The sequence below is a fragment of the Maniola hyperantus genome, chromosome 27 (assembly GCF_902806685.2).
Source record: "Maniola hyperantus chromosome 27, iAphHyp1.2, whole genome shotgun sequence".
NCBI classification, from domain to species: Eukaryota; Metazoa; Arthropoda; class Insecta; order Lepidoptera; family Nymphalidae; genus Maniola; species Maniola hyperantus.
Window position 1 is genome coordinate 4915952 of NC_048562.1, and position 24603 is coordinate 4940554.

The 24603-nt window shown below is 42.8% G+C and overlaps 2 protein-coding genes across 2 annotated transcripts; one reads left to right on the plus strand and one right to left on the minus strand.

Annotated features, from left to right (window-relative positions):
* Positions 1–100: 100 nt before the first annotated feature.
* Positions 101–7413, minus strand: LOC117994622 (uncharacterized). The gene is made up of 5 exons (XM_034982572.2): positions 7172–7413; positions 2466–2629; positions 1323–1498; positions 1030–1124; positions 101–550 (listed from the first exon to the last, which is right to left on the minus strand). Exons 1-5 carry the CDS (start codon positions 7258–7260, stop codon positions 145–147), a joined length of 930 nt encoding a protein of 309 aa, XP_034838463.1. The 5' UTR covers positions 7261–7413; the 3' UTR covers positions 101–144.
* An 889-nt stretch (positions 7414–8302) lies between these two features.
* AspRS (aspartyl-tRNA synthetase) lies at positions 8303–23893 on the plus strand. Its single transcript, XM_034982571.2, has 12 exons — positions 8303–8469; positions 8669–8793; positions 10715–10874; positions 11605–11734; positions 11913–12087; positions 13798–13942; positions 14368–14519; positions 18208–18374; positions 19589–19704; positions 20070–20224; positions 21492–21663; positions 23673–23893. Exons 2-12 carry the CDS (start codon positions 8680–8682, stop codon positions 23774–23776), a joined length of 1590 nt encoding a protein of 529 aa, XP_034838462.1. The 5' UTR covers positions 8303–8469; positions 8669–8679; the 3' UTR covers positions 23777–23893.
* The last annotated feature ends 710 nt before the right edge of the window (positions 23894–24603 follow it).

The following is a 24603-nucleotide window of genomic DNA, read 5'->3' on the forward strand; positions in this document are numbered from 1 at the left end:
TCTAATTATTTAAAAAATAAAGGAAATAAAATAAATTTAAAAAATTGTTTTATTTCTTTCGATATCATACAAATAAAGTGAAACACAATTAAAAAACCGTAAAAAATCACCAATCGTAAAAAAGTTGTCTATCAAAGCACAACACTAATTTCTTCTCGTTGTCTTTCCCATAAAATTTACCACTTGAGCGAACGGAGCGAACTTGCCGCGTCTATTTCTTTTTTTTAATCCTAGTTCGGGCAAAACGTCATCGGATTCGGCCGTGGATTCCATGTTTTTCGACCCTACCTCCTCGGATACATCTGTATCATTCTTATCTACGTATTCTTCTCTATATTTTCTGCTGTGTTCAGGTTTCACTACGTTCTCTCGACGGTATTTTGGTTCTGGGGTACAGAATTTTGTCTCTGTGGGTTTGCACATGAGTGTGTCATAGAAATATCTGTCAGCACGAGCGTCGGGTTTACGTTGCTCTTGCTCGTCGTCAGAACTTTCGTTCGAGGACTGAAGGTGTGGACTGCCTGGTGGTGGCTTCCTATGAATTTTTCCACTGAAATAATAAAAAAGTTATGACTTTGGGGTGCGCAGCGCTTTTTTGCTGGTAACACATTATAAAGCATAATAATATTTTGTTTGGTTATAGTTCGTACAAAACGACTTCTCACATTTGCTCGATACAAAAAAATCGCGAAATTTCCCCAAATAGGTACGCATTTTTTACACGACCATTAGAAGAAAAACCCAGTTTTATTTGATTGATATAAAACCATTTTCAATGAAATTTCGTATTTACGTTCAACGTTTTTAAATATAAATATTTATTTCCTTACTTCTTCTTATTTTGCTTTATGGCTTTCAGTAGTGCCACACCGAGCACAATGCACTTCGCCAATGGCACGTAGAAAATATTTATAAAAAGCGTGCAGCAAAATTGCGTGCGCTCGGGCGGCCCAGACTTTTTCATACATTTTGCCTTTGTGAACCCATTTCGCCAAACAAAGAAAAATTAATGATGTTTAAAAGTCATACCATCGTTTAACATCTCCGATTAGCACAGGTGTGATCCCCTGCCGCGGGGACAGCGATGGATTCCCGCCAACTGCTGCTGCTTCGTCACCTACACCCTGATAGCACAGTTCACGATACTTATAAAACTTATAACTAAACGTCTACTAGACTAGACCACTTTAAAATGCAAAACTGAAGTAGCAATGGGTGGGACTCGTAGGTAGTTTGAAAAACCGATCTAGACAGAACACACACCCTGCGCCAGAAAACTAACGTTGGGAATTTGTTTACCATCTCACTACGAATACACTCACTTTGCCAGTCATATGGAAGTAGCAATGGGTGACCCTCTCCACGTCGGCCCACGCGACGAGGTACCGCGCCATGGTGAGAGGAATCTTGGGCAGGAAATTGGAGTGGAACTTCCCTTGGCAGTAGATCGTGATCACGTCCGTGTCTTTCACTTCGAAGATGATTCTGAAGATTGTGCCTAGAAGGGAACAGAAAATTCTAACATACCGGGCAAAGAGGATCTATTGACATTTGCTGCACGGAAACCCGCGCGTGGAATTCTGCTCTAATCTCAAAGTGAAAGTTACTGACGTCAAGGTACGGGTGGGTGTGGACAGTATCTTTTTCGTCCAAATATGGTACTTTTTAACCGATTTCCAAAAAGGAGGTGGTTCTGCCTTTTTTAATGTATGTAGGTACACTGATTTTTTTGAGGTTTCTGGACCGATTTGCAAATTTTTTTTAAACAGACAACAACAGAGGATGTTTCCATGGCGGTCCCATAAAAAATCTGGATCCAGCACATCAATCCTACTGATGCTGTTGGGTTTCTGCTCACCTAAGTTATCAAGATTCAGAAAGTGTTCATATTGAATTGACGTTGCCAATTCCCACCTCCTCAACCCTGATGATGTAGGTTACAGCACTCCTAAACTAAGTATAGTGATTTAGGAACTGCGGGTGATGCAATATTATTTTTGGTGCCAACCATAGACTACACGGTACACCATTGAACTTAGGATCCCAACTCGTCAATCCTGATGCTGCAAGGTGCCATGTGGATTTGGAAAGTTTTGCTGGTGAATTGATATTTATGGTAGGTACCTACCAAGCAAAGACTACTTACCTACACTAAAAAGATTAAAATACAATAAAATAAAATATAAAAAAAACTGACTTCCAAAACCACTACAAAGTAATAAAATAATTTTTGTTTCTACACGTGTAGGTATGTATGTATATATGAAGTCGGGTGAGCAAAAAGAAACTAGAAATCAAAGCATGAAGCTCGTCCGACTTCAACATACATTACACGTACTTTGTAGTGGTATTGGAAGTCGGTTTTTTATATTTTTATATAACTAGTTAGATGAATTACATTGTACGTATAGATTGCCTCACAGAAAAGCTGGGTTCCATTCCAGCAGTGGACAATTTAAACTAACCAGGCACAAACATATTGTAGTTAGTGTCGAGATTCCCGCTGCCGATCCACACGCCGTTCCGTCTAGACAGTGAGATGATGTTGTCTCTATGGAACCGCACGTCGAAGTGAAGGACTACATCACGTGGTTCCTCCCCCTCTTGAGCGCACAGGTTTACTGACATTCTGTACCAACCACAATTACTGTGTCAATTGTTGTAAAGGAATGCAACCCTAGGTTTATAATCTGTTGACAATGTTTTTTTTTTTTTTCTCTGTGACTTTTGCTAATCGGTGGTGACGTGTTTTAAAATCTAGTAAAATCATTGTTAAATTTATTAGTCTTTCCAATACACTTTATATAGTAATTGAGTTAATGTGTTTTATTACGACCACAATCAGTAAATTCTTTCATGGTAGCAGAGCGTGGTTGAGTTACGGAAAAATAATTGACACATCCGAACTTTGATTTTGAGGTTACATGTAATTACAACGTGGCTGGCGCAACATTGAAAATGAATAGTAACAACAGTAATAATATGTTCAACATACAGAAATTGACGGGGCGTGACAATTTTGCTACGTGGAAGTTTAGTGTCCGCACATACCTTGAGCACGAAGACTTATGGCATTGCATTGATGCGACGAAACCTTTCGATGCTAACAAAGATATCAAAGCCAGAGCAAAATTGATATTGTTACTAGATCCTCAGAACTATATACATGTGCAGGATTGTAAGACTGCGAGGGAAGTGTGGCTAAGCCTAGAAAAGGCCTTTGACGACAGTGGTTTGACACGGAGAGTGGGTCTCTTAAGGGATTTAATTAATACAAATCTGGAATCAAGCACTAGTGTAGAAGATTATGTGAGTAAAATTATGACTACAGCGCATAAGCTCAGAAATATTGGATTTGAAGTCAACGATGAATGGCTGGGTACCTTAATGTTGGCTGGCCTGCCGGAAATGTACAAGCCAATGATTATGGGGCTGGAAAATTCAGGTGCCATCATAAGTGCTGACCTTGTTAAGACCAAGCTTATGCAAGAGATAAAGTCATCCGAGCCCAACGGCAACTCTACTGCTTTTTATTCAAATTCAAAGACTTTCAAGCCTCCGTTGAAGACAAAGGGACCCAGGTGCTATAATTGTAATAGACACGGCCACCTAGCTAGATTTTGTAGAAATCCTAAGAAGCAGCATAAAGAGCAGAAGAAAGAAGATAATTTAGGTTTTATTGCAGCTTTTTCAGCAACCATCGATGAGAGCAGCAACAAGTGGTACATAGACTCTGGTGCATCCATGCATATGACGAACAGGAAGGATTGGTTGTACAACGTCACCGAGCCACCTATGGACAGCATAACAGCAGCCAACAAGAAGCAGATGGCAGTGAAAGCTATGGGAGATGTAAATATTAGTTTACCCGGTAATAAAAACATTCAGGTGAGAAATGTTCTGTATGTACCTGGTCTGGCAGCTAATTTACTCTCAGTGAGCACTATTGTAAACAATGGATTTAAAATAACCTTCAATAATAAAGGCTGTGAAATATGTGACTGCAGCGGGAAGTATTTATGTTCAGCAACACTTTCCAATAAATTATACAGTCTTAACGTAGAAGAACTCTCTGTCCACCTAACCTCCACAGATGAAGCCGCTAATAATAATTGTATTCTATGGCATACTCGAATGGGTCATCTTAATTTTTCAGATGTAAATAAGTTGCCCGAATGCACCGAAGGTGTGACTCTGGCTCAGAAGAAAAGCAATGTCACCACCATCTGCCCCAGTTGCCTGGAAGGAAAACAAACAAGACAGCCTTTTAACAATCTTGGTACTAGAGCATCGAAGCCATTAGAACTGATACATTCTGATCTGTGCGGCCCAATGGAGAATCTCTCTTATGGAGGTATGAAATACTTTATAACTTTTATTGATGACTTCACACGAAAGGTGTACGTATACTTCATGAAAGATAAGATGAGTGTGCTTGAAATTTTTAAAGATTTTAAAATGAAGGTGGAAAATGAGATGGATAATAAGATTAAGATAATTCGGACGGACAATGGCATGGAATACTGTAACAGTTCATTACAAAAGTATCTGTCCAGTTGTGGCATTACTCATCAAACAAGTACCCCTTACACTCCTCAGCAAAATGGACTGGCAGAGAGGATGAACCGTACATTGGTAGAAAGAGCAAGAAGTATGCTCTGCTATGCAAATTTGGATAAACGGTATTGGGCTGAGAGTGTTGCCACAGCTGCATATATTGTGAACCGTTCACCAACACGGTCACTAGGTGATAAAACACCATATGAAATGTGGAGTGGTAAAAAGCCAAACCTGTCTCATGTAAGAATATTTGGTTGTGAGGCCATGGTACATGTCCCTAAGGAAAGGCGCCTTAAGTGGGACAGTAAGTCACATAAAATGATATTTGTAGGCTATTGTGAGAATTCAAAGGGTTACCGATTAATGGACCCTAAGACACATAAAGTAATTAAAAGTAGAGACGTTGTGTTTTTGGAAAAATTAAATGAATGTTACACTGTGCCTCTGTGTGAAAAGTCTGAGCCTGAGATTAATAAGCAGAGCACATGCAGCACAGGCAATTTGTTACAAGATAATCTGTCAGAGAAATCCATAGAAAACCAGGTCCCTGATATTTCAGACTCGCCGAGTACCTCAGTAGAAAAGGATGGTCCGGACTCAAGTGAGTATGAAACAGATACAGGCGACTATGATCAGACATATTACCCTTCACCCCCTGTTGGACCAATGATACACAGAAACATCACTCTAAGGCCAAGAAATAGGTCTAACGATGAAAAGGGTAAATCTAGCCTTTTATGTCTTATGACAAACCTCACTGACCCGCAAACTGTCGAAGAGGCCTTATCCTCAGTGAATGCGTCCGAGTGGAAAAAGGCTATGGATGAAGAGTATGAATCATTGATAGAAAATAATACATGGAGCTTGGCAGATCTTCCAGACAATAAAAAGGCTTTACCATGCAAGTGGGTGTTTAAATCAAAAACTGATCAACAAGGCAATATTATAAAATTTAAAGCTAGACTTGTGATTAAAGGCTATGCTCAAAAATCAGGAATAGATTATGGAGAAATATATTCTCCAGTTGTGAAATATTCTTCAGTACGTTACCTATTTGCTTTGGCAGTTAAACTAAATCTACATATTGATCAAATGGATGCTGTCTCAGCATTTTTGCAGGGAGAAATTGATGCTGAAATCTATATGACACAGCCACAGCTGTATGAAGAGGGCTCACAGGTATGCCACTTACACAAGTCGCTATATGGGCTCAAACAAGCCAGCAGGCTGTGGAACATTAAATTGGATAAATCTCTAAAGGATATTGGATTGCAACGTTCACAGACTGATCCCTGCATTTATTATGATAGTGTTAAAAGTATATATATTGCTGTTTATGTGGATGATCTCATTTTGTTCACATCTCAAAAGGAAGACAAAGACATGATAAAAGAAAAATTAAAATTACATTTCAAAATGAAAGATCTAGGTGAAGTGAGTCAATGTATTGGGCTTAACATTACTAGAGCTGATGGCAAAATAATGTTAGATCAACAAAAATATATAAAAGAAACATTAAGTAAGTTTGGAATGCTAGAGTGTAAACCTGTCAGAACACCTATAGAAGTGTCAGCAAAATTTGAAACAATTTCTGAAGATGAAACTGAAATAGAGTTTCCCTATCAGCAAGCTATTGGCTGTCTTCTCTATATTGCTCAAGGAACTCGTCCAGATATATCGTATGCAGTGAATACACTGAGTAGATTTAATAAAAATCCTAAATTAGAGCACTGGGTGGCAGTAAAAAGGGTGCTGAGATATTTAAAAGGTACTAAAGATTTGAAGCTGACCTATACCAGAGATGGCGAAACCGGAATCTCCGGCTACTGTGATGCTGACTGGGCCAGCGACATTCATGACAGGAAGTCGTGCACTGGCTATGTGTTTATGTTGCAGGGAGGTGCTGTTTCATGGTGTTCGCGCAAACAGCAAACCGTAGCCTTGTCCACTGCTGAGGCTGAGTATATGGCCATGACTTCGGCAGCACAAGAGGCTCTATGGCTGAGGCAGCTGCAGAAAGAACTGGGCCAGGCTCAAGAAAGTGCTCTACCAATCTACAGTGATAACCAAAGTGCTATAAGACTAACTACCAATGATTGTTATTTACCTCGGACAAAACATATAGATATAAGATTTCATTTTTTAAAGAACCATGTCAATAATAATGCGATAATGTTTTGTTATGTTAAAGGAACCCTAATGATTGCTGATATACTAACAAAAGGGACTATATGTAATAAACATTTGTTTTGTACTAGAGGTATGGGCTTGCATTCAGGGTGGGTGTTGTAAAGGAATGCAACCCTAGGTTTATAATCTGTTGACAATGTTTTTTTTTTTTTCTCTGTGACTTTTGCTAATCGGTGGTGACGTGTTTTAAAATCTAGTAAAATCATTGTTAAATTTATTAGTCTTTCCAATACACTTTATATAGTAATTGAGTTAATGTGTTTTATTACGACCACAATCAGTAAATTCTTTCATCAATAACTAATGTAATTTAAAAATTTGTTAAAGTCAACTGCTGAGCTGATCACAATAAAATTTGATCTGTAAGTACCTAGTTTTCATTTGGAAAAGGAATTAAAATAAGGATAAGTATTCGTTTTACTTTCTCGCATTTTCCTTGATTTTGCCGCCAATTTCTATTCTATCGCCAATCTTCAGGACACCGGGGATGTTCGCAGTAAACACGGGCATTTTGGTGATAAAAATAAAGAAAGATTATTCGCCCCAGCTCTATCCAAGTCAGGGCCGGTGGTATCCTTGGTCATTTTGGACGAAAAATTTAAACATAACACCGATTTGTTTAATTAATAATTTGTGTTTTCGGCAAATGATACTGATGTTACTGACATTTGCCAAAATGACCGTTACATTTTAATCTCTAGCATCTAGCCTTAGTACTTCCAACTTCTTTGCATCTAGCATACTAGCATATCTCTAGCTAGTGTATAGTGTGTATATTAAGTTCTTTGGCGTAAATTTTTTCATTATGAGACCAAAAAGTTTGTTATGTACAGTGCAACAGTTTAGAGTAGATATTAAATATTTTCGGAATTATGTGCGTTATAGACTTTAAAAGCACCCAATTTATGTGTCCCAAACGGGTATATTTATAGAGGCAACAATGCGAGGACTGTTTTAGAGTTTTTTTATTTAGTGTAGTAGCACAACGCCGATTATCCACGAGTTTTATTATATTCTACAAATAGATCCTTTAGGTTACCTACTTTGTAAGTTGTTATAATATCCATTTACTTTACTAGTGCATGTCAGTGTAAAGATTTCAGAATATTATGAAGTTCGAAGCAATTTGAAAGTTTACCCATGGTATAATATCATTAGAATTTTACTGTTATAACGATATAAGCTTCTCCGGTGTTTTTAATAATTTAAAAAATATCAAATATCAATAGGTATTTGGATGGTTGCAGTACATGGTATGGTGCTACCACTAAAACGATAGTGTCGCTCACGCTAAATTTAGCTCTTTTCGGTCGATTTATAAGTTATAAATTACAAAAATTCCTCAAAACTTAAAAAGATTGTAAGAATCATTACAAGCTACTTCAAGCTAGAAATACCCAATGAAACAAGATTTGATCTTATGAAAAAATATTTAGAAATATTTTTACCGATTTTTGTACAACCCTATTGAATCTAATCTACAACCACGCAACACGCAACATTTTGGGAAACGTCAGAGGCGACATTTAATTTTGATGATGTTATCAATGTCATCAAAATCATAACAAACAAATGTCATTTTATTTTGGTAGTGAAATAATGTGGCGCGGTGTTTTTCTTGAATAACCTATTTATTTTATATCCTGAGTCTATTTAGCACTTTATATAGTATCTTTCGAGTGTCTTATCGTGCTGTGTAACGTCTAAACCACAAAACAGGTGAGTTTCATAAAAATGTCTGATGCAATATTGTGTTATTTGTGTTTTATCTTTAAAAATTTCATATAATAATATAAGTATCACTTGTGAAAACTATTTATAACTTGAACCGAGAAGTACCGGTGTGCTAGTTGTTATGGTTATTTGGGTTAGTTTCATCGTTAAGTGGAAATATAACTAGATTCATTTTGGTTTTCAGTTTAGGTCATCATGGTAGTTTCCGAAGCCCAGATACCCGTGGAAGGGGATGCAGCGAGCAGCAAAAAGGCTGCCAAAAAAGCGGCCAAGGCTGCTGAGAAGCAGCAGAAAAAGGCTGAGTATAAGGTAATCCAAAGACTTGTATGTGACTTGGACTTCCTAGCGGCCAGTCATTGGAGGTAGTTATCTTAACTATCCATCTATAAAAATATGTATTTTCCAAAAGTTACTCGTTAAAAATTACCTAGTGAAAGTAAAAAAGTATCCTTGGTACACTATATAAAGTATAATAATAATAATAATAACCGGGAGATAGCCAACCTCAGAACCTACTTTGAGACGATGAGGGGGTCCCCCATGCATAGAGAGGTCATAGAATGTGATAAAGGACTCACCCCACTATCCTTAGCCCAAACCGAGTGGCAGAAACCGGTGGTACTTAGCTCCTCTGACCGGGAGGCCGTATGGAGGGAGAAGGAGCTGCACGGACGCTTTTTTAAAGCTCTTAATGAGCCACACGTAGATAAAAAAGCGTCCGTGCAGTGGCTGCGCTTTAGTGACCTCTTCGGGGAAACCGAGGGTTTTGTCTGTGCAATACAAGATCAGGTGGTCAAGACGCGGAACTACCGAAAGTACATTCTGAAGGATGGCACTCACAACATCTGTCGGGCTTGTCGCCATCCCGGCGAGTCACTCAGACATGTGCTTTCGGGATGCTCAGCGCTTGCCAACACTGAATATCTGCACAGACACAACCAAGCAGCCAAAATCCTTCACCAAGAGCTTGCTCTGATGTACGGTCTCCTGGATGAGAGGTTGCCGTATTACAAGTACACACCGGTGCCGGTACTCGAGCGCGACGGAGTCCGGCTCTATTGGGACTGGTCCATCATCACGGACAGGACTATTCTAGCGAATAAGCCTGACATCGTGGTGGTGGACCGGGCACAGTCGAGGGTGTTTTTGGTGGACATCACCATTCCGTATGACGAGAACCTCGTGAGAGCTGAGACGGAGAAAAAGCGCAAGTATCTCGATCTGGCTCACGAGGTTTCCGACATGTGGCATGTGGAGTCCACTGAAATCATCCCAATCGTCATATCTGCGAATGGGTTGATCCCAGTCAGCCTCGCTCACCATCTGAGGCAACTGGGGTTCCGTGGCAGTTCGCTCGCAGCCAGGATGCAAAAAGCGGTCTTGCTGGACTCGGCTAGGATAGTTCGCCGATTTCTTCACCTGTCGCCCTGACCCCCGGCCGTTTGGTCTCCCCTGCCGTTTGGTCTCCCCTGCCGGGGTGTCATCCTCCGCCCGGTACAAATATGTATGTATGTAATGTTTATGTAGGTTTATTTCTATTTATGTATGTAAGTATATTATATTTCTTTTGGCTGTTATATATATTTATCTTGTACACGGGCGTGAGAGTAGATAATATATCGAGATAATAATAATAAATAATAAATAAATACACTTTATTTGCACAACCACAAGAAGGATTACATTAAAGAATAAAAACACAGACAGAAGGAAGATACAAAAGGTGGCCTTATCGCTAATTAGCGATCTCTACCAGGCTACTCTAAAGTATCTAAAGGTTTATAATGAGTTAAAAATACCTGATTTGTATTAAAGCATAAGGCATGGCAATAAAGTTATTATTATTATAATAGGGATTATGACTACTAATCAAATAAAGTGACTTTTTATCAAACATCAAAAACGCGCGAGACTAGTACGGAACCCTCGATGCGTGAGTCTGACTCGCACTTGGCCAGTTTTTTTATAATAGACTAGCTGATGCCCGTGGTTTCGTATGCATGGATTTAGGTTTTTAAAAATCCCGTGGGAACTTTGATTTTCCGGGATAAAAAGTAGCCTATGTCCCTCTCCAGGTCTTAAACTATACCCATGCAAAAAATCACATCGATCTGGTGTTCTGTTGAGACGTGATTGAAGGACAAACCAACAAACAAACACTTTCAAATTTGTAGATATCACTCACGATAGTTTAAACGCTAAAATTTATTTTTACTCTAACTTATTTCAGGGATCCGTACCCCAAAATGAGACATCAGAACCGGACATATCAGAAGGGCAGTACGGAGTACTGAAACTGATACAATCTACCGGAGAGAACAGAGACCGGGTTTATGTTGATGTGAAGGAGCTGGGTCTAGCATTAGAAGGCAAGGACGTGTGGGTTAGAGGTAAGTTTCTTCTTCTTCTTCTTTGGGGCTAAGCAGGTCCTTGATATCCCTGTATCACTGCGACCGTCTCCGATCTATTGTGTTTGCCTCCACTTCACTTTTAGAGGTAAGCTGATTCTAAGATTATTTTTAGGGTTCCGTACCTCAAAAGGAATAACGGAACCCTTATAGGATCACTTTGTTGTCTGTCTGTCTGTCTGTCTGTCAAGAAACCTACAGGGTACTTCCTGTTGACCTAGAATCATGAAATTTAGCAGATAGGTAGGTCGTATAGCTGACATTTGGGGAAAAATCTGCAAACCTTGAATATGTCACATCACACAAAAAAAATTAAATTGTGGTCATGAACAAATAATTACTATTTTCAATTTTCGAAGTAAGATAACTTATCAAGTGGGGTATCATATGAAAGATCTTCACCTGTGGATTCGAAAACAGATTTTTATTTATTTTTATGAATCATAGTTCTTGATATATCGTGCAAAATGACGAAAAAATACGACTGTAGTACGGAACCGTCGGTGCGCAAGTATGACTCGCACTTGGCTGGTTTTTTTGTGTATATGGGTAAGATACGTAGATTTCCACAATGAATGTCCTTCACAGATTGACCTTTGGGAGAGAAATATAAACTTAGTTTATGCATTAAAACTAAAGCAATTCTTCGCTTATTTTGAAGCAATGCTTCGGAATGCTTAAACCATAAAATTGTTTTTGTTATTATTCACAGCGCGTCTGCAAACTTCCCGCGGGATAGGGAAGCAGTGCTTCGCCGTGCTTCGGCAGAACTCCAGCACAGTGCAGCTGCTGATGCGAGTCAGTGACAGAGTTAGCAAGCAGATGGTCAAGTTTACTGGCAAGTGAGTTCTTTGTAAACAGCGCGTCTTCAAACGCCCCGCACATGGGCACGTTACCCGCGCTATCCCGCACCGGGTAGCGCGGGAGCTGTGCGGGTGTGGGCCGTTCCCTCCCCGATTGCCGTTTCAAACTGTCGCATACTACACCTATTTGAATTGTGTACTTATAATTTTTTTCTAGTGTAACAAAAGAGTCGATAGTGGACATATACGCCACAGTAGTAAAGACTTCGGCTGCGGTGGAGTCCTGCACAGTACAAGACGTGGAGCTCGCAGGCCTGCAAGTGTGGGTGGTGTCCAGTGCGAAGCCCCAACTGCCTTTACAGATAGAGGACGCTTCCAGACCTGAGACGGACGTGAGTGTGACCTTTACCCCACATTCGTCTTAATTACCCCCTTAGTAATGTACAGTACAGGATGTGGAGCTCACAGGGCTGCAAGTGTGGATGGTGTCCAGTGCGAAGCCCCAACTGCCTTTACAGATCGAGGACGCTTCCAGACCTGAGACAGACGTGAGTGTGACCTTTACCCCACATTCGTCTTAATTACCCCCTTAGTAATGTACAGTACAGGATGTGGAGCTCACAGGGCTGCAAGTGTGGATGGTGTCCAGTGCGAAGCCCCAACTGCCTTTACAGATCGAGGACGCTTCCAGACCTGAGACAGACGTGAGTGTGACCTTTACCCCACATTCGTCTTAATTACCCCCTTAGTAATGTACAGTACAGGATGTGGAGCTCACAGGGCTGCAAGTGTGGATGGTGTCCAGTGCGAAGCCCCAACTGCCTTTACAGATAGAGGACGCTTCCAGACCTGAGACAGACGTGAGTGTAACCTTTACCCCACATTTGTCTTAATTACCCCCTTAGTAATGTACAGTTCAGGATGTGGAGCTCGCAGGGCTGCAAGTGTGGATGGTGTCCAGTGCGAAGCCCCATTTGCCTTTACAGATAGAGGACGCTTCCAGACCTGAGACAGACGTGAGTGTAACCTTTACCCCACATTCGTCTTAATTACCCCCTTAGTAATGTACAGTAGAAGGTATGGAGCTAACTGGGTTTCAAGTGTGGGTGGTGCCCAGTGCTGTTTTTACCCCACAGCTTTGTATGGTTTCATACCCAAAGAGTTTCATCGGGATCCTATTACTAAGCCTCCACTGTCCGTATGTCTGTCTCATGAACTGTAATAGGTAGAGCGTTGAACTTCTACAGAGTGTGTATTGCCGCTATAACAACAAATAATAAAAAACAAAAAAAAAGGATTGGTTCCTCAATCCTATCCACCTTTCTACTATCGTACCGCAAGGCATCACCAAGGTCTGCACCCGTACGTAGTCGAAATTCCACGGACACGTACGAAGCGATTTGCCTCCTCATTTCTAATTCGAACCGCTAAGATTTTGAACACCCAGCATCAGTTTTCCCCTCCAATTATAATATGGGTACCTTCAAGTCAAGAGTGAATAGGCATCTTCTAGGCAAGCGCGCTCCATCTTAGGCTGCATCATCACTTGCCACCAGGTCTGATTGCAGCCAAGCGCTAGTCTATAAATTAAAAAAAACCGGCCAAGTGCGAGTCAAGCTCGCGCACTGAGGGTGCCGTCAGTGCAGTGCTACAGTGGTATTTTTTCGACATCTTGCACTATAATTCAAAAACTATGATGCGCAAAAATAGAAAGAAGAAGAAAGAAAGAATAAATAAAAATCTGTTTTAGAATGCACAAGTAAAGCCCTTCCATATGATACCCCACTTGATATAGTTATCTTACTTCGAAAATTAAAAATACTAATTATTAGTTCATGACCACAATTTAATTTTTTTTGTGTGATCTAACCCTAAATTCACGGTTTTCAGATTTTCCCCGGAATGTCTGCTATAAGACCTACCTACCTGCCAAATTTCATGATTCAAGGTCAACGGGAAGTACCCTGTAGGCTTCTTCTTTTGAGGTACGGAACCCTACAAAAAGACATAGTGTTATTTCTTGTACGATAGCTCGGAACTCTTCGTATGTGGACCTCACACTTGCTCGTTTTGTTTACTAATAATAAATTCGTTGGCCATAGGACCCTGAAGGATTGAAAATCCGTGTCAACCAAGACACGCGTTTGGACAACCGTGTGTTGGACCTCCGTACTCCGGCCAACCAAGCCATATTCAGGCTGGAGGCTGGCGTTTGTAGACTGTTCCGAGATATTTTGACTAAAAGAGGTACGTGGCTAAGATAGGACACACAGACACGCTTCAAAAACCATCATCATCATCATCATCATCGTCGTCAAGTCATCGCAGGCTTAGAGCTACACAGCTACACTACTAGGTTGTACAAGAAATGTCAAACCAATATAAAAATTTGCAAATTAATGAGGGACAGCGCCGTCGTGATGTGATTTAAGCTATTTTGGGAACACAAATCTTTATTTATTTTTTGTGACGAAACCATGAATTCCGTATTTTTTCCTTTACTTGTGCTATAAGACCTACCTGCCAAATTTCATGACACATATCAACGGGAAGTACTCTATAGGTTGCGATCCCCGATTCTTGACAGACAGCCAGATAACAAAGTGATCCTATAAGGGCTCCTTTTACTACAAAAAGAGCTCTAAAAACAAATAATCCGTGTTATTTTACAGGTTTCGTAGAAATCCACACACCAAAGATCATCTCTGCGGCTTCAGAAGGCGGCGCGAACGTGTTCACGGTGTCTTACTTCAAGTCGTCCGCATACTTAGCGCAGAGTCCTCAACTTTACAAGCAGATGGCGATCGCTGCTGACTTTGATAAGGTTTGTACTCAATGAAGCTAATCCATACTAATATTATAAATGCGAAAGTGTCTGTCTGTCTGTCTGCTAGCTTTTCACGGCACCACAGTTTAACTTATTTCGATGAAATTTGGTACAGAGTTAGCTTATACCCCGGACATAGGCTACTTTTTATTCCAGAAAATTAAAGAGTTCGCACGGGATTTTTAAAAACCTAAATCAACGCGGGCATCATCTAGTGAAGAATAAGCGCGAGGGTTAATAAGGACGTGGGGTAACGTGAGCTACAAAGTACAGTCGACATCGGCCTTCATTACCTCGACATTCGTCATCGCCCTTCGTTTTCTCGATAGTCGACATTGACCTTCGTTTTCTCGATGGTCGACATCGCCCTTCGTTTTCTCGATAGTCGACATCGCCCTTCGTTTTCTCGAATGTCGACATCGCCCTTCGTTTTCTCGATTGTCGACATCGCCCTTAGTTTTCTCGATGGTCGACATCGCCCTTCGTTTTCTCGATGGTCGACATCGGTAAAGAGTGGACTGAAAACGAAAGGTCGACGGTTCAAACCCCGCCCGTTGCACTATTGTCGCCTTCATTACCTCGACATTCGTCATTGACCTTCGTTTTCTCGATTGTCGACATCGACCTTCGTTTTCGCGATAGTCGATATCGACCTTCGTTTTCTCGATTGTCGACATCGCCCTTCGTTTTCTCGATGGTCGACATCGCCCTTCGTTTTCTAGATTGTAGACATCGCCCTTCGTTTTCTCGATAGTCGACATCGCCCTTCGTTTTCTAGATTGTAGACATCGCCCTTCGTTTTCTCGATGTCGACATCGGTAAAGACTGAAAACCGAAAGGTCGACGGTTCAAACCCCGCCCGTTGCACTATTGTCGCCTTCATTACCTCGACATTCGTCATTGACCTTCGTTTTCTCGATTGTCGACATCGACCTTCGTTTTCGCGATAGTCGATATCGACCTTCGTTTTCTCGATTGTCGACATCGCCCTTCGTTTTCTCGATGGTCGACATCGCCCTTCGTTTTCTAGATTGTAGACATCGCCCTTCGTTTTCTCGATAGTCGACATCGCCCTTCGTTTTCTCGATAGTCGACATCGCCCTTCGTTTTCTCGATAGTCGACATCGCCCTTCGTTTTCTAGATTGTAGACATCGCCCTTCGTTTTCTCGATAGTCGACATCGCCCTTCGTTTTCTAGATTGTAGACATCGCCCTTCGTTTTCTCGATGTCGACATCGGTAAAGACTGAAAACCGAAAGGTCGACGGTTCGAACCCCGCCCGTTGCACTATTGTCGCCTTCATTACCTCGACATTCGTCATTGACCTTCGTTTTCTCGATTGTCGACATCGACCTTCGTTTTCGCGATAGTCGATATCGACCTTCGTTTTCTCGATTGTCGACATCGCCCTTCGTTTTCTCGATGGTCGACATCGCCCTTCGTTTTCTAGATTGTAGACATCGCCCTTCGTTTTCTCGATAGTCGACATCGCCCTTCGTTTTCTCGATAGTCGACATCGCCCTTCGTTTTCTCGATAGTCGACATCGCCCTTCGTTTTCTCGATTGTCGACATCGCCCTTCGTTTTCTCGATGGTCGACATCGCCCTTCGTTTTCTAGATTGTAGACATCGCCCTTCGTTTTCTCGATAGTCGACATCGCCCTTCGTTTTCTCGATAGTCGACATCGCCCTTCGTTTTCTCGAATGTCGACATCGCCCTTCGTTTTCTCGATTGTCGACATCGCCCTTAGTTTTCTCGATGGTCGACATCGCCCTTCGTTTTCTCGATGGTCGACATCGGTAAAGAGTGGACTGAAAACGAAAGGTCGACGGTTCAAACCCCGCCCGTTGCACTATTGTCGCCTTCATTACCTCGACATTCGTCATTGACCTTCGTTTTCTCGATTGTCGACATCGACCTTCGTTTTCGCGATAGTCGATATCGACCTTCGTTTTCTCGATTGTCGACATCGCCCTTCGTTTTCTCGATGGTCGACATCGCCCTTCGTTTTCTAGATTGTAGACATCGCCCTTCGTTTTCTCGATAGTCGACATCGCCCTTCGTTTTCTAGATTGTAGACATCGCCCTTCGTTTTCTCGATGTCGACATCGGTAAAGACTGAAAACCGAAAGGTCGACGGTTCAAACCCCGCCCGTTGCACTATTGTCGCCTTCATTACCTCGACATTCGTCATTGACCTTCGTTTTCCTCGATTGTCGACATCGACCTTCGTTTTCGCGATAGTCGATATCGCCCTTCGTTTTCTCGATTGTCGACATCGCCCTTCGTTTTCTCGATGGTCGACATCGCCCTTCGTTTTCTAGATTGTAGACATCGCCCTTCGTTTTCTCGATAGTCGACATCGCCCTTCGTTTTCTCGATAGTCGACATCGCCCTTCGTTTTCTCGATAGTCGACATCGCCCTTCGTTTTCTCGATTGTCGACATCGCCCTTCGTTTTCTCGATGGTCGACATCGCCCTTCGTTTTCTAGATTGTAGACATCGCCCTTCGTTTTCTCGATAGTCGACATCGCCCTTCGTTTTCTCGATAGTCGACATCGCCCTTCGTTTTCTCGATAGTCGACATCGCCCTTCGTTTTCTAGATTGTAGACATCGCCCTTCGTTTTCTCGATAGTCGACATCGCCCTTCGTTTTCTAGATTGTAGACATCGCCCTTCGTTTTCTCGATGTCGACATCGGTAAAGACTGAAAACCGAAAGGTCGACGGTTCGAACCCCGCCCGTTGCACTATTGTCGTACCTACTCCTAGCACAAGCTTGATGCTTAGTTGGAGAGGAAAGGGGAATATAGTCTTACATGGCTTAACATTTTCTTTAAAAAAAAATTGCTTGCGGAAAAGGATAGCACTAAATTTAGACCTGTTAATTTAGTTTAGTTTAGAGATTTTGTACAGAATCGGCCCCAGTGTCTCGACATCGACCAGTACCCGTAGTACAAGATTTTACGTCTCACCAAACCAAACCAAATTCGAGAGTCGAAATACTTCTGCGTTACAGTAAACTGGATCTTAAATGCCTTGTTTTAAAGCTCAAGTTTGTCTACAGCCAGCCACTACTACAACCAGCGCTCCAAGCGGTAACATTGCGAAGTTAAAATCAGTGGCATTGAATATTTGACTTTAATTCAAGGCTGTTTAGGTCCATTTTACTGTAACGCGGAAATATTTCGACTCTCGAATTTGGTTTGGTTTGGTGAGACGTAAAATCTTGTACTACGGGTACTGACCTTATTTTGTTTTAGTGAGTAACATATCAATTTTTTAGTACACTAAAACAGTTCTTGGCTTATTTTCTGCTAGCTGATGCCCGCAACTTCGTTCGCGTGGATTTCGGTTATATAAAACCCGCGGGAACTCTTTGATTTTCCGGGATAAAAAGTAGCCTATGTCCTTCCCCGGGATGCTATCTCTATACCAAATTTCGTCAAAATCGGTTGAACGGATGAGCCGTGAAAGGCTAGCAGACAGACAGACAGACAGATAGACAGACACATTTATACTATTAGTATGGATATTTTTTGAGCCGCTGGATGGCGGCGGCGCAAGACCGTGGCGTGTGGAAGTCCCTGCAAGAGACCTATGTCCAGCTGTGGACATCTATTGGTTGATGATGATGATGATGATGATGATGGATATTTTTTAATACATACAAATTTATTTTGTAGGTGTTCACAGTGGGAGCGGTGTTCCGAGCCGAAGACTCGAACACGCACCGCCATTTGACGGAGTTCGTCGGTTTGGACCTCGAGATGTCGTTCAAACATCACTACCACGAAGTGTTGGACACCATCGGACAGACGTTTACTGACATATTCCGAGGATTGCAAGACCAGTAAGTAATATTATCACCTTTCATCATCATCATCAACCCATCGCCGACCCACTACTGAACACGGGTTTTCTCTCAAAATAAAAAAGGTCTATGTAAAAGATAATTAGTGGGGTAACTGTGCGCACTTGGGGTAACATAAGACAGTAATAGGCTAAATTGAGAACTGAGTAAATTGGAAGCAAATAAACAGTATCAGTATAGTACTATTAAGCTACTAACGAAGTTTGTCAGTTCGGACCTTGAGATGTCGTTTAAACATCACTACCACGAAGTGTTGGACACCATCGGACAGACGTTTACTGACATATTCCGAGGATTGCAAGACCAGTAAGTAATATTATCACCTTTCATCATCATCATCAACCCATCGCCGACCCACTACTGAACACGGGTTTTCTCTCAAAATAAAAAAGGTCTATGTAAAAGATAATTAGTGGGGTAACTGTGCGCACTTGGGGTAACATAAGACAGTAATAGGCTAAACTGAGAACTGGGTAAATTGGAAGCAAATAAACAGTATCAGTATAGTACTATTAAGCTACTAACGAAGTTTGTCAGTTCGGACCTTGAGATGTCGTTTAAACATCACTACCACGAAGTGTTGGACACCATCGGACAGACGTTTACTGACATATTCCGAGGATTGCAAGACCAGTAAGTAATATTATCACCTTTCATCATCATCATCAACCCATCGCCGACCCACTACTGAACACGGGTCTCCTCTAAGGCTGAGATCTATAGAGCGAACTTTGACTTTACTCAGACTTAAGATTGAGTTAAAACGTAAGTCTAAGCAAAGTCAGAGTGTGCTCTATAGATCTCACCCTTAGAATAAGATAGGTTTACGCCTGCATTAAAGATATTCAGGGGGTAACTGTGCGCACTCCAGTAATGGTTTGGAGTAACATAAGACAGTAATAGGGTAAACTGAGAACTGGGTAAATTGGAAGTAAAAAACCAGTATCAATTTAAACTATTAAGTTACTGACGGAGTTTGTCTGTTTGTACCTCGAGATATCGTTCAAATATTACTATTGACTGTTCATTAAACCTTGACGCCTGACGTTATGTTGGCACCATTGAAAAATAAGGAATTCTAAGGAATAAAGCAAACAAAGCAAGTAAAGCAAAACCGTTTGGCTGGAAAACGCAAAAAACCGATATTTGTGACCTTGAATAATTCTTTCTTTGACCTTCGACGTTGTCAACAGCTACGCATCAGAGATCGCGACGGTAGGCCAGCAGTTCAAGGTGGAGCCCTTCAAATTCCTGGACCCTCCTCTGAGGCTGGAGTTTCCTCAGGCTATCAGCATGCTGAAGGAGGCCGGTGAGTTATTAGTTTATTACAGTCCAGGCTGGAAATAGCTGAGGACTTCTCAAGTGATTTTGAAAAGACTATTTTTGTAGAACTCTATCAAGTAGGGTATATAATACTCCACTTGATATAGTTATCTTACTTTGAAAATTGAAAACACTAATTTTATTAGTTCATGACCACAAAAATTCATGGTTTTCAGATTTTTCCCCTTATGTCTGCTATAAGACCTACCTACCTGCCAAATTTCATGATTCCAGGTCAACGGGAAGTACCCTGTAGGTTTCTTGTCAGGCAGACAACAAAGTAATTCTAATAGGGGTTCCGTTTTTCCTTTTGAGGTACGGAACCCTAAAAACTTATTTATTTGTTTACAGGAGTTACAGTGGGCGAAGAAGACGACCTTTCAACCCCAGATGAGAAACTGTTGGGAAGACTGGTGCGAGCTAAATACGATACCGACTTCTATATGCTGGACAAGTACCCGCTCGCCGTGCGACCCTTCTATACCATGCCCGACCCTAACAACCCGGTGAGTACCTTAATTACCCTCTCCGGGAATTGAATCCTGGACTTCCAGCGGTATTTTTTTATTTTTTATTCAGATACAAGTTAGCCCTTAACTGCAATCTCACCTGGTGGTAAGTGATGATGCAGTCTAAGATGATAGCGGGCTAACCTGGAAGGGGTATGGCAGTTTTTATTAAAACCCATACCCCTTTGGTTTCTATACGGCATCGTACCGGAACGCTAAATCGCTTGGCGGCACGGCTTTGCCGGTAGGTAACTAGCCACGGCCGAAGCCTCCCACCAGACCATACCAGAAATTTAGAAATTATAAAATTCCAAACCCCTGCCAGGAATCGAACCCGGGACCTCCCACTATTAAGACCAGGGTGTAATTAGAACGCTAGTGAAAACTTAGCGCTATTCTACCTACAGTACCTACGTGGAAGAAAATATTGTACATCCGACAAAACGTCACATAGGTATGAGTGACAGAGACAATGCTCTACGAAGCCGATATCTCATTCTAAAGGTCGTTGTACAATATCTCTTACCTCCCTAAATCCCTAACTCTTTGTATAAGTTTCGGGAAAAGATCTTTGCATATTGGAAGTCTTGAGTAGGAAGTATTATCTGTAATGTTATTGATGTTTGTTTTTTTATTTTGTCACATATTATGTTTGTAAATGTTGTATTAACTCATAATTGGCGACTGCACTTAGTAAGTAATATTTTCAGAATTAAGTTTTTTTTTAAATGTATTAGTGTAAGTAGCCGTTAGTTAATTTAATAAATAAAATAAAATAAAAATAAAATAAACAAATCCCGGCTAATTCCCCAGAATTGAATCCTGGTCTTCTATAGCGGTCCTAGGGTGTAATTAAAACGCTAGCGAATACTTAGCCCTATTCTACATAAACACAATCCTATAAAAAGAAGTCGTTACTTAAGTGCGCACGGTTGCCCCATAATTATTTCACTGCCTTGTTGGTTTAGTCACCTAGTTGTGGATTATGAGGTCCTTGGTTCGAGTCCGGGATTGGGTCAAAATAAATTTGGATTTATTAATTGGATTGTACGCGGCAGAAAATAATGTACATTGGATCCTTAGAAGGAGATAGCGGATTTGTGAAGCATTGTCTTTATCGTTGAGACGTACAAAACGTCACATAGGTATGAGTGACAGAGACAATGCCGAAATGTCATTCTAAAGGAAAGGTACATTATTTTCTGCCGCACACTGTAGAAAATTTCATTTTAAAGACTTTCTCAATGTTTACGTTTATTTCCAGAAAGCATCAAACTCGTACGACATGTTCATGCGAGGGGAAGAGATCCTGAGTGGAGCGCAGAGGATCCACGACCCGGAGTTCCTCACCGAGAGGGCCAAGCACCACGGCATCGACATAAGCAAGATCGCCGCATACATCGAGTCGTTCCGGCTGGGCTGTCCGCCGCATGCGGGTAACTCTTACCCTTAGCGTACGACATGTTCATGCGAGGAAGAGATCCTGAGTGGAGCGCAGAGGATCCACGACCCGGAGTTCCTCACCGAGAGGGCCAAGCACCACGGCATCGACATAAGCAAGATCGCCGCCTACATCGAGTCGTTCCGGCTGGGCTGTCCGCCGCATGCGGGTAACTCTTACCCTTAGCGTACGACATGTTCATGCGAGGAAGAGATCCTGAGTGGCGCGCAGAGGATCCACGACCCGGAGTTCCTCACCGAGAGGGCCAAGCACCACGGCATCGACATAAGCAAGATCGCCGCCTACATCGAGTCGTTCCGGCTGGGCTGTCCGCCGCATGCGGGTAACTCTTACCCTTAGCGTACGACATGTTCATGCGAGGAAGAGATCCTGAGTGGAGCGCAGAGGATCCACGACCCGGAGTTCCTCACCGAGAGGGCCAAGCACCACGGCATCGACATAAGCAAGATCGCCGCCTACATCGAGTCGTTCCGGCTGGGCTGTCCGCCGCATGCGGGTAACTCTTACCCTTAGCGTACGACATGTTCATGCGAGGAAGAGATCCTGAGTGGAGCGCAGAGGATCCACGACCCGGAGTTCCTCACCGAGAGGGCCAAGCACCACGGCATCGACATAAGCAAGATCGCCGCCTACATCGAGTCGTTCCGGCTGGGCTGTCCGCCGCATGCGGGTAACTCTTACCCTTAGCGTACGACATGTTCATGCGAGGAAGAGATCCTGAGTGGCGCGCAGAGGATCCACGACCCGGAGTTCCTCACCGAGAGGGCCAAGCACCACGGCATCGACATAAGCAAGATCGCCGCCTACATCGAGTCGTTCCGGCTGGGCTGTCCGCCGCATGCGGGTAACTCTTACCCTTAGCGTACGACATGTTCATGCGAGGAAGAGATCCTGAGTGGAGCGCAGAGGATCCACGACCCGGAGTTCCTCACCGAGAGGGCCAAGCACCACGGCATCGACATAAGCAAGATCGCCGCCTACATCGAGTCGTTCCGGCTGGGCTGTCCGCCGCATGCGGGTAACTCTTACCCTTAGCGTACGACATGTTCATGCGAGGAAGAGATCCTGAGTGGAGCGCAGAGGATCCACGACCCGGAGTTCCTCACCGAGAGGGCCAAGCACCACGGCATCGACATAAGCAAGATCGCCGCCTACATCGAGTCGTTCCGGCTGGGCTGTCCGCCGCATGCGGGTAACTCTTACCCTTAGCGTACGACATGTTCATGCGAGGAAGAGATCCTGAGTGGAGCGTAGAGGATCCACGACCCGGAGTTCCTCACCGAGAGGGCCAAGCACCACGGCATCGACATAAGCAAGATCGCCGCCTACATCGAGTCGTTCCGGCTGGGCTGTCCGCCGCATGCGGGTAACTCTTACCCTTAGCGTACGACATGTTCATGCGAGGAAGAGATCCTGAGTGGAGCGCAGAGGATCCACGACCCGGAGTTCCTCACCGAGAGGGCCAAGCACCACGGCATCGACATAAGCAAGATCGCCGCCTACATCGAGTCGTTCCGGCTGGGCTGTCCGCCGCATGCGGGTAACTCTTACCCTTAGCGTACGACATGTTCATGCGAGGAAGAGATCCTGAGTGGCGCGCAGAGGATCCACGACCCGGAGTTCCTCACCGAGAGGGCCAAGCACCACGGCATCGACATAAGCAAGATCGCCGCCTACATCGAGTCGTTCCGGCTGGGCTGTCCGCCGCATGCGGGTAACTCTTACCCTTAGCGTACGACATGTTCATGCGAGGAAGAGATCCTCCAACTAAGCGTCAAGCTAGTGCTAGGAGTAGGTACGACAATAGTGCAACGGGCGGGGTTTGAACCGTCGACCTTCCGGTTTTCAGTCCACTCCTTTACCGGTTGAGCTATTGAGGCTCTATCTCTACCAGGCAACTAGGTTGAAGAGGATTTAAAGGCTAGTGATACTGGGTTGTTGGGATGGAAGGGTGGAATCTAGAGCATTATATTTTTTTTTCAGGTGGCGGCATCGGCATGGAGCGCGTGGTGATGCTGTACCTGGGCTTGGACAACATCAGGAAGACGTCCATGTTCCCGCGAGACCCCAAACGTATCACGCCGTGATTTCGCGAGACCCCAAACGTAATACGCCGTGATTCCGCGCGACCCCAAACGTATCACGCCGTGAACTGAGAATGTATATTGTACCAAATGTTTATAATTAAATGTATTTAAACTTTGTATGGTGATTTTATTTAATGTCTCCGATACATACATTACATATGCTCAGGTGGAAGAAGCGCCGGAACAACCATAAGTTACCATACAAAACAAAAACCGGCTAAGTGCGTGGCGGGCCACGCGCAGTGTAGGGTTCCGTAGTCACATATAACCTCGAAAAACAGATTTAACACCTTAACTTGTGAACCCTACTTAGCCATGATAGTTTTCCTTTAAAATAATTGATTATAATATATACTACTGCTGTGAATTTTTTCACGTTCCTATATACTACCATTTGGCTGATAGAGCCCCCTCTAGGGACACTTGACTCTAATAAAAATTAGCACTTTAAAACATCAAATTTTACAAACGGACCTAGTAATCGAGAAATAATGTTCGCACATTCACAGTATTCTGAAAAGACCTATTCAACGATACCCCACGCTATGGGGTAGACGAGAAAAAAAATTCATCCCCACTTTACATGTAGGGGAGCTACCCTAAAAAAATATAGTCACTGAGACGGACATAGCGAAACTATAAGGTTCCTTGTTTACTACGGAACCCTAAAAAGGAGCGTATTTTTACAGACTGATCGGATGAGTGCGTAACCGCCGTAAGAGCTATCACGCACTTAAGAGTTAACAATCGCCGTAACGGTCTATGGCCTGCGTATAAAATAGTTTTTCGGAGGGTAGGTAAAAAATAAAACCAAGGAGTTTATACGA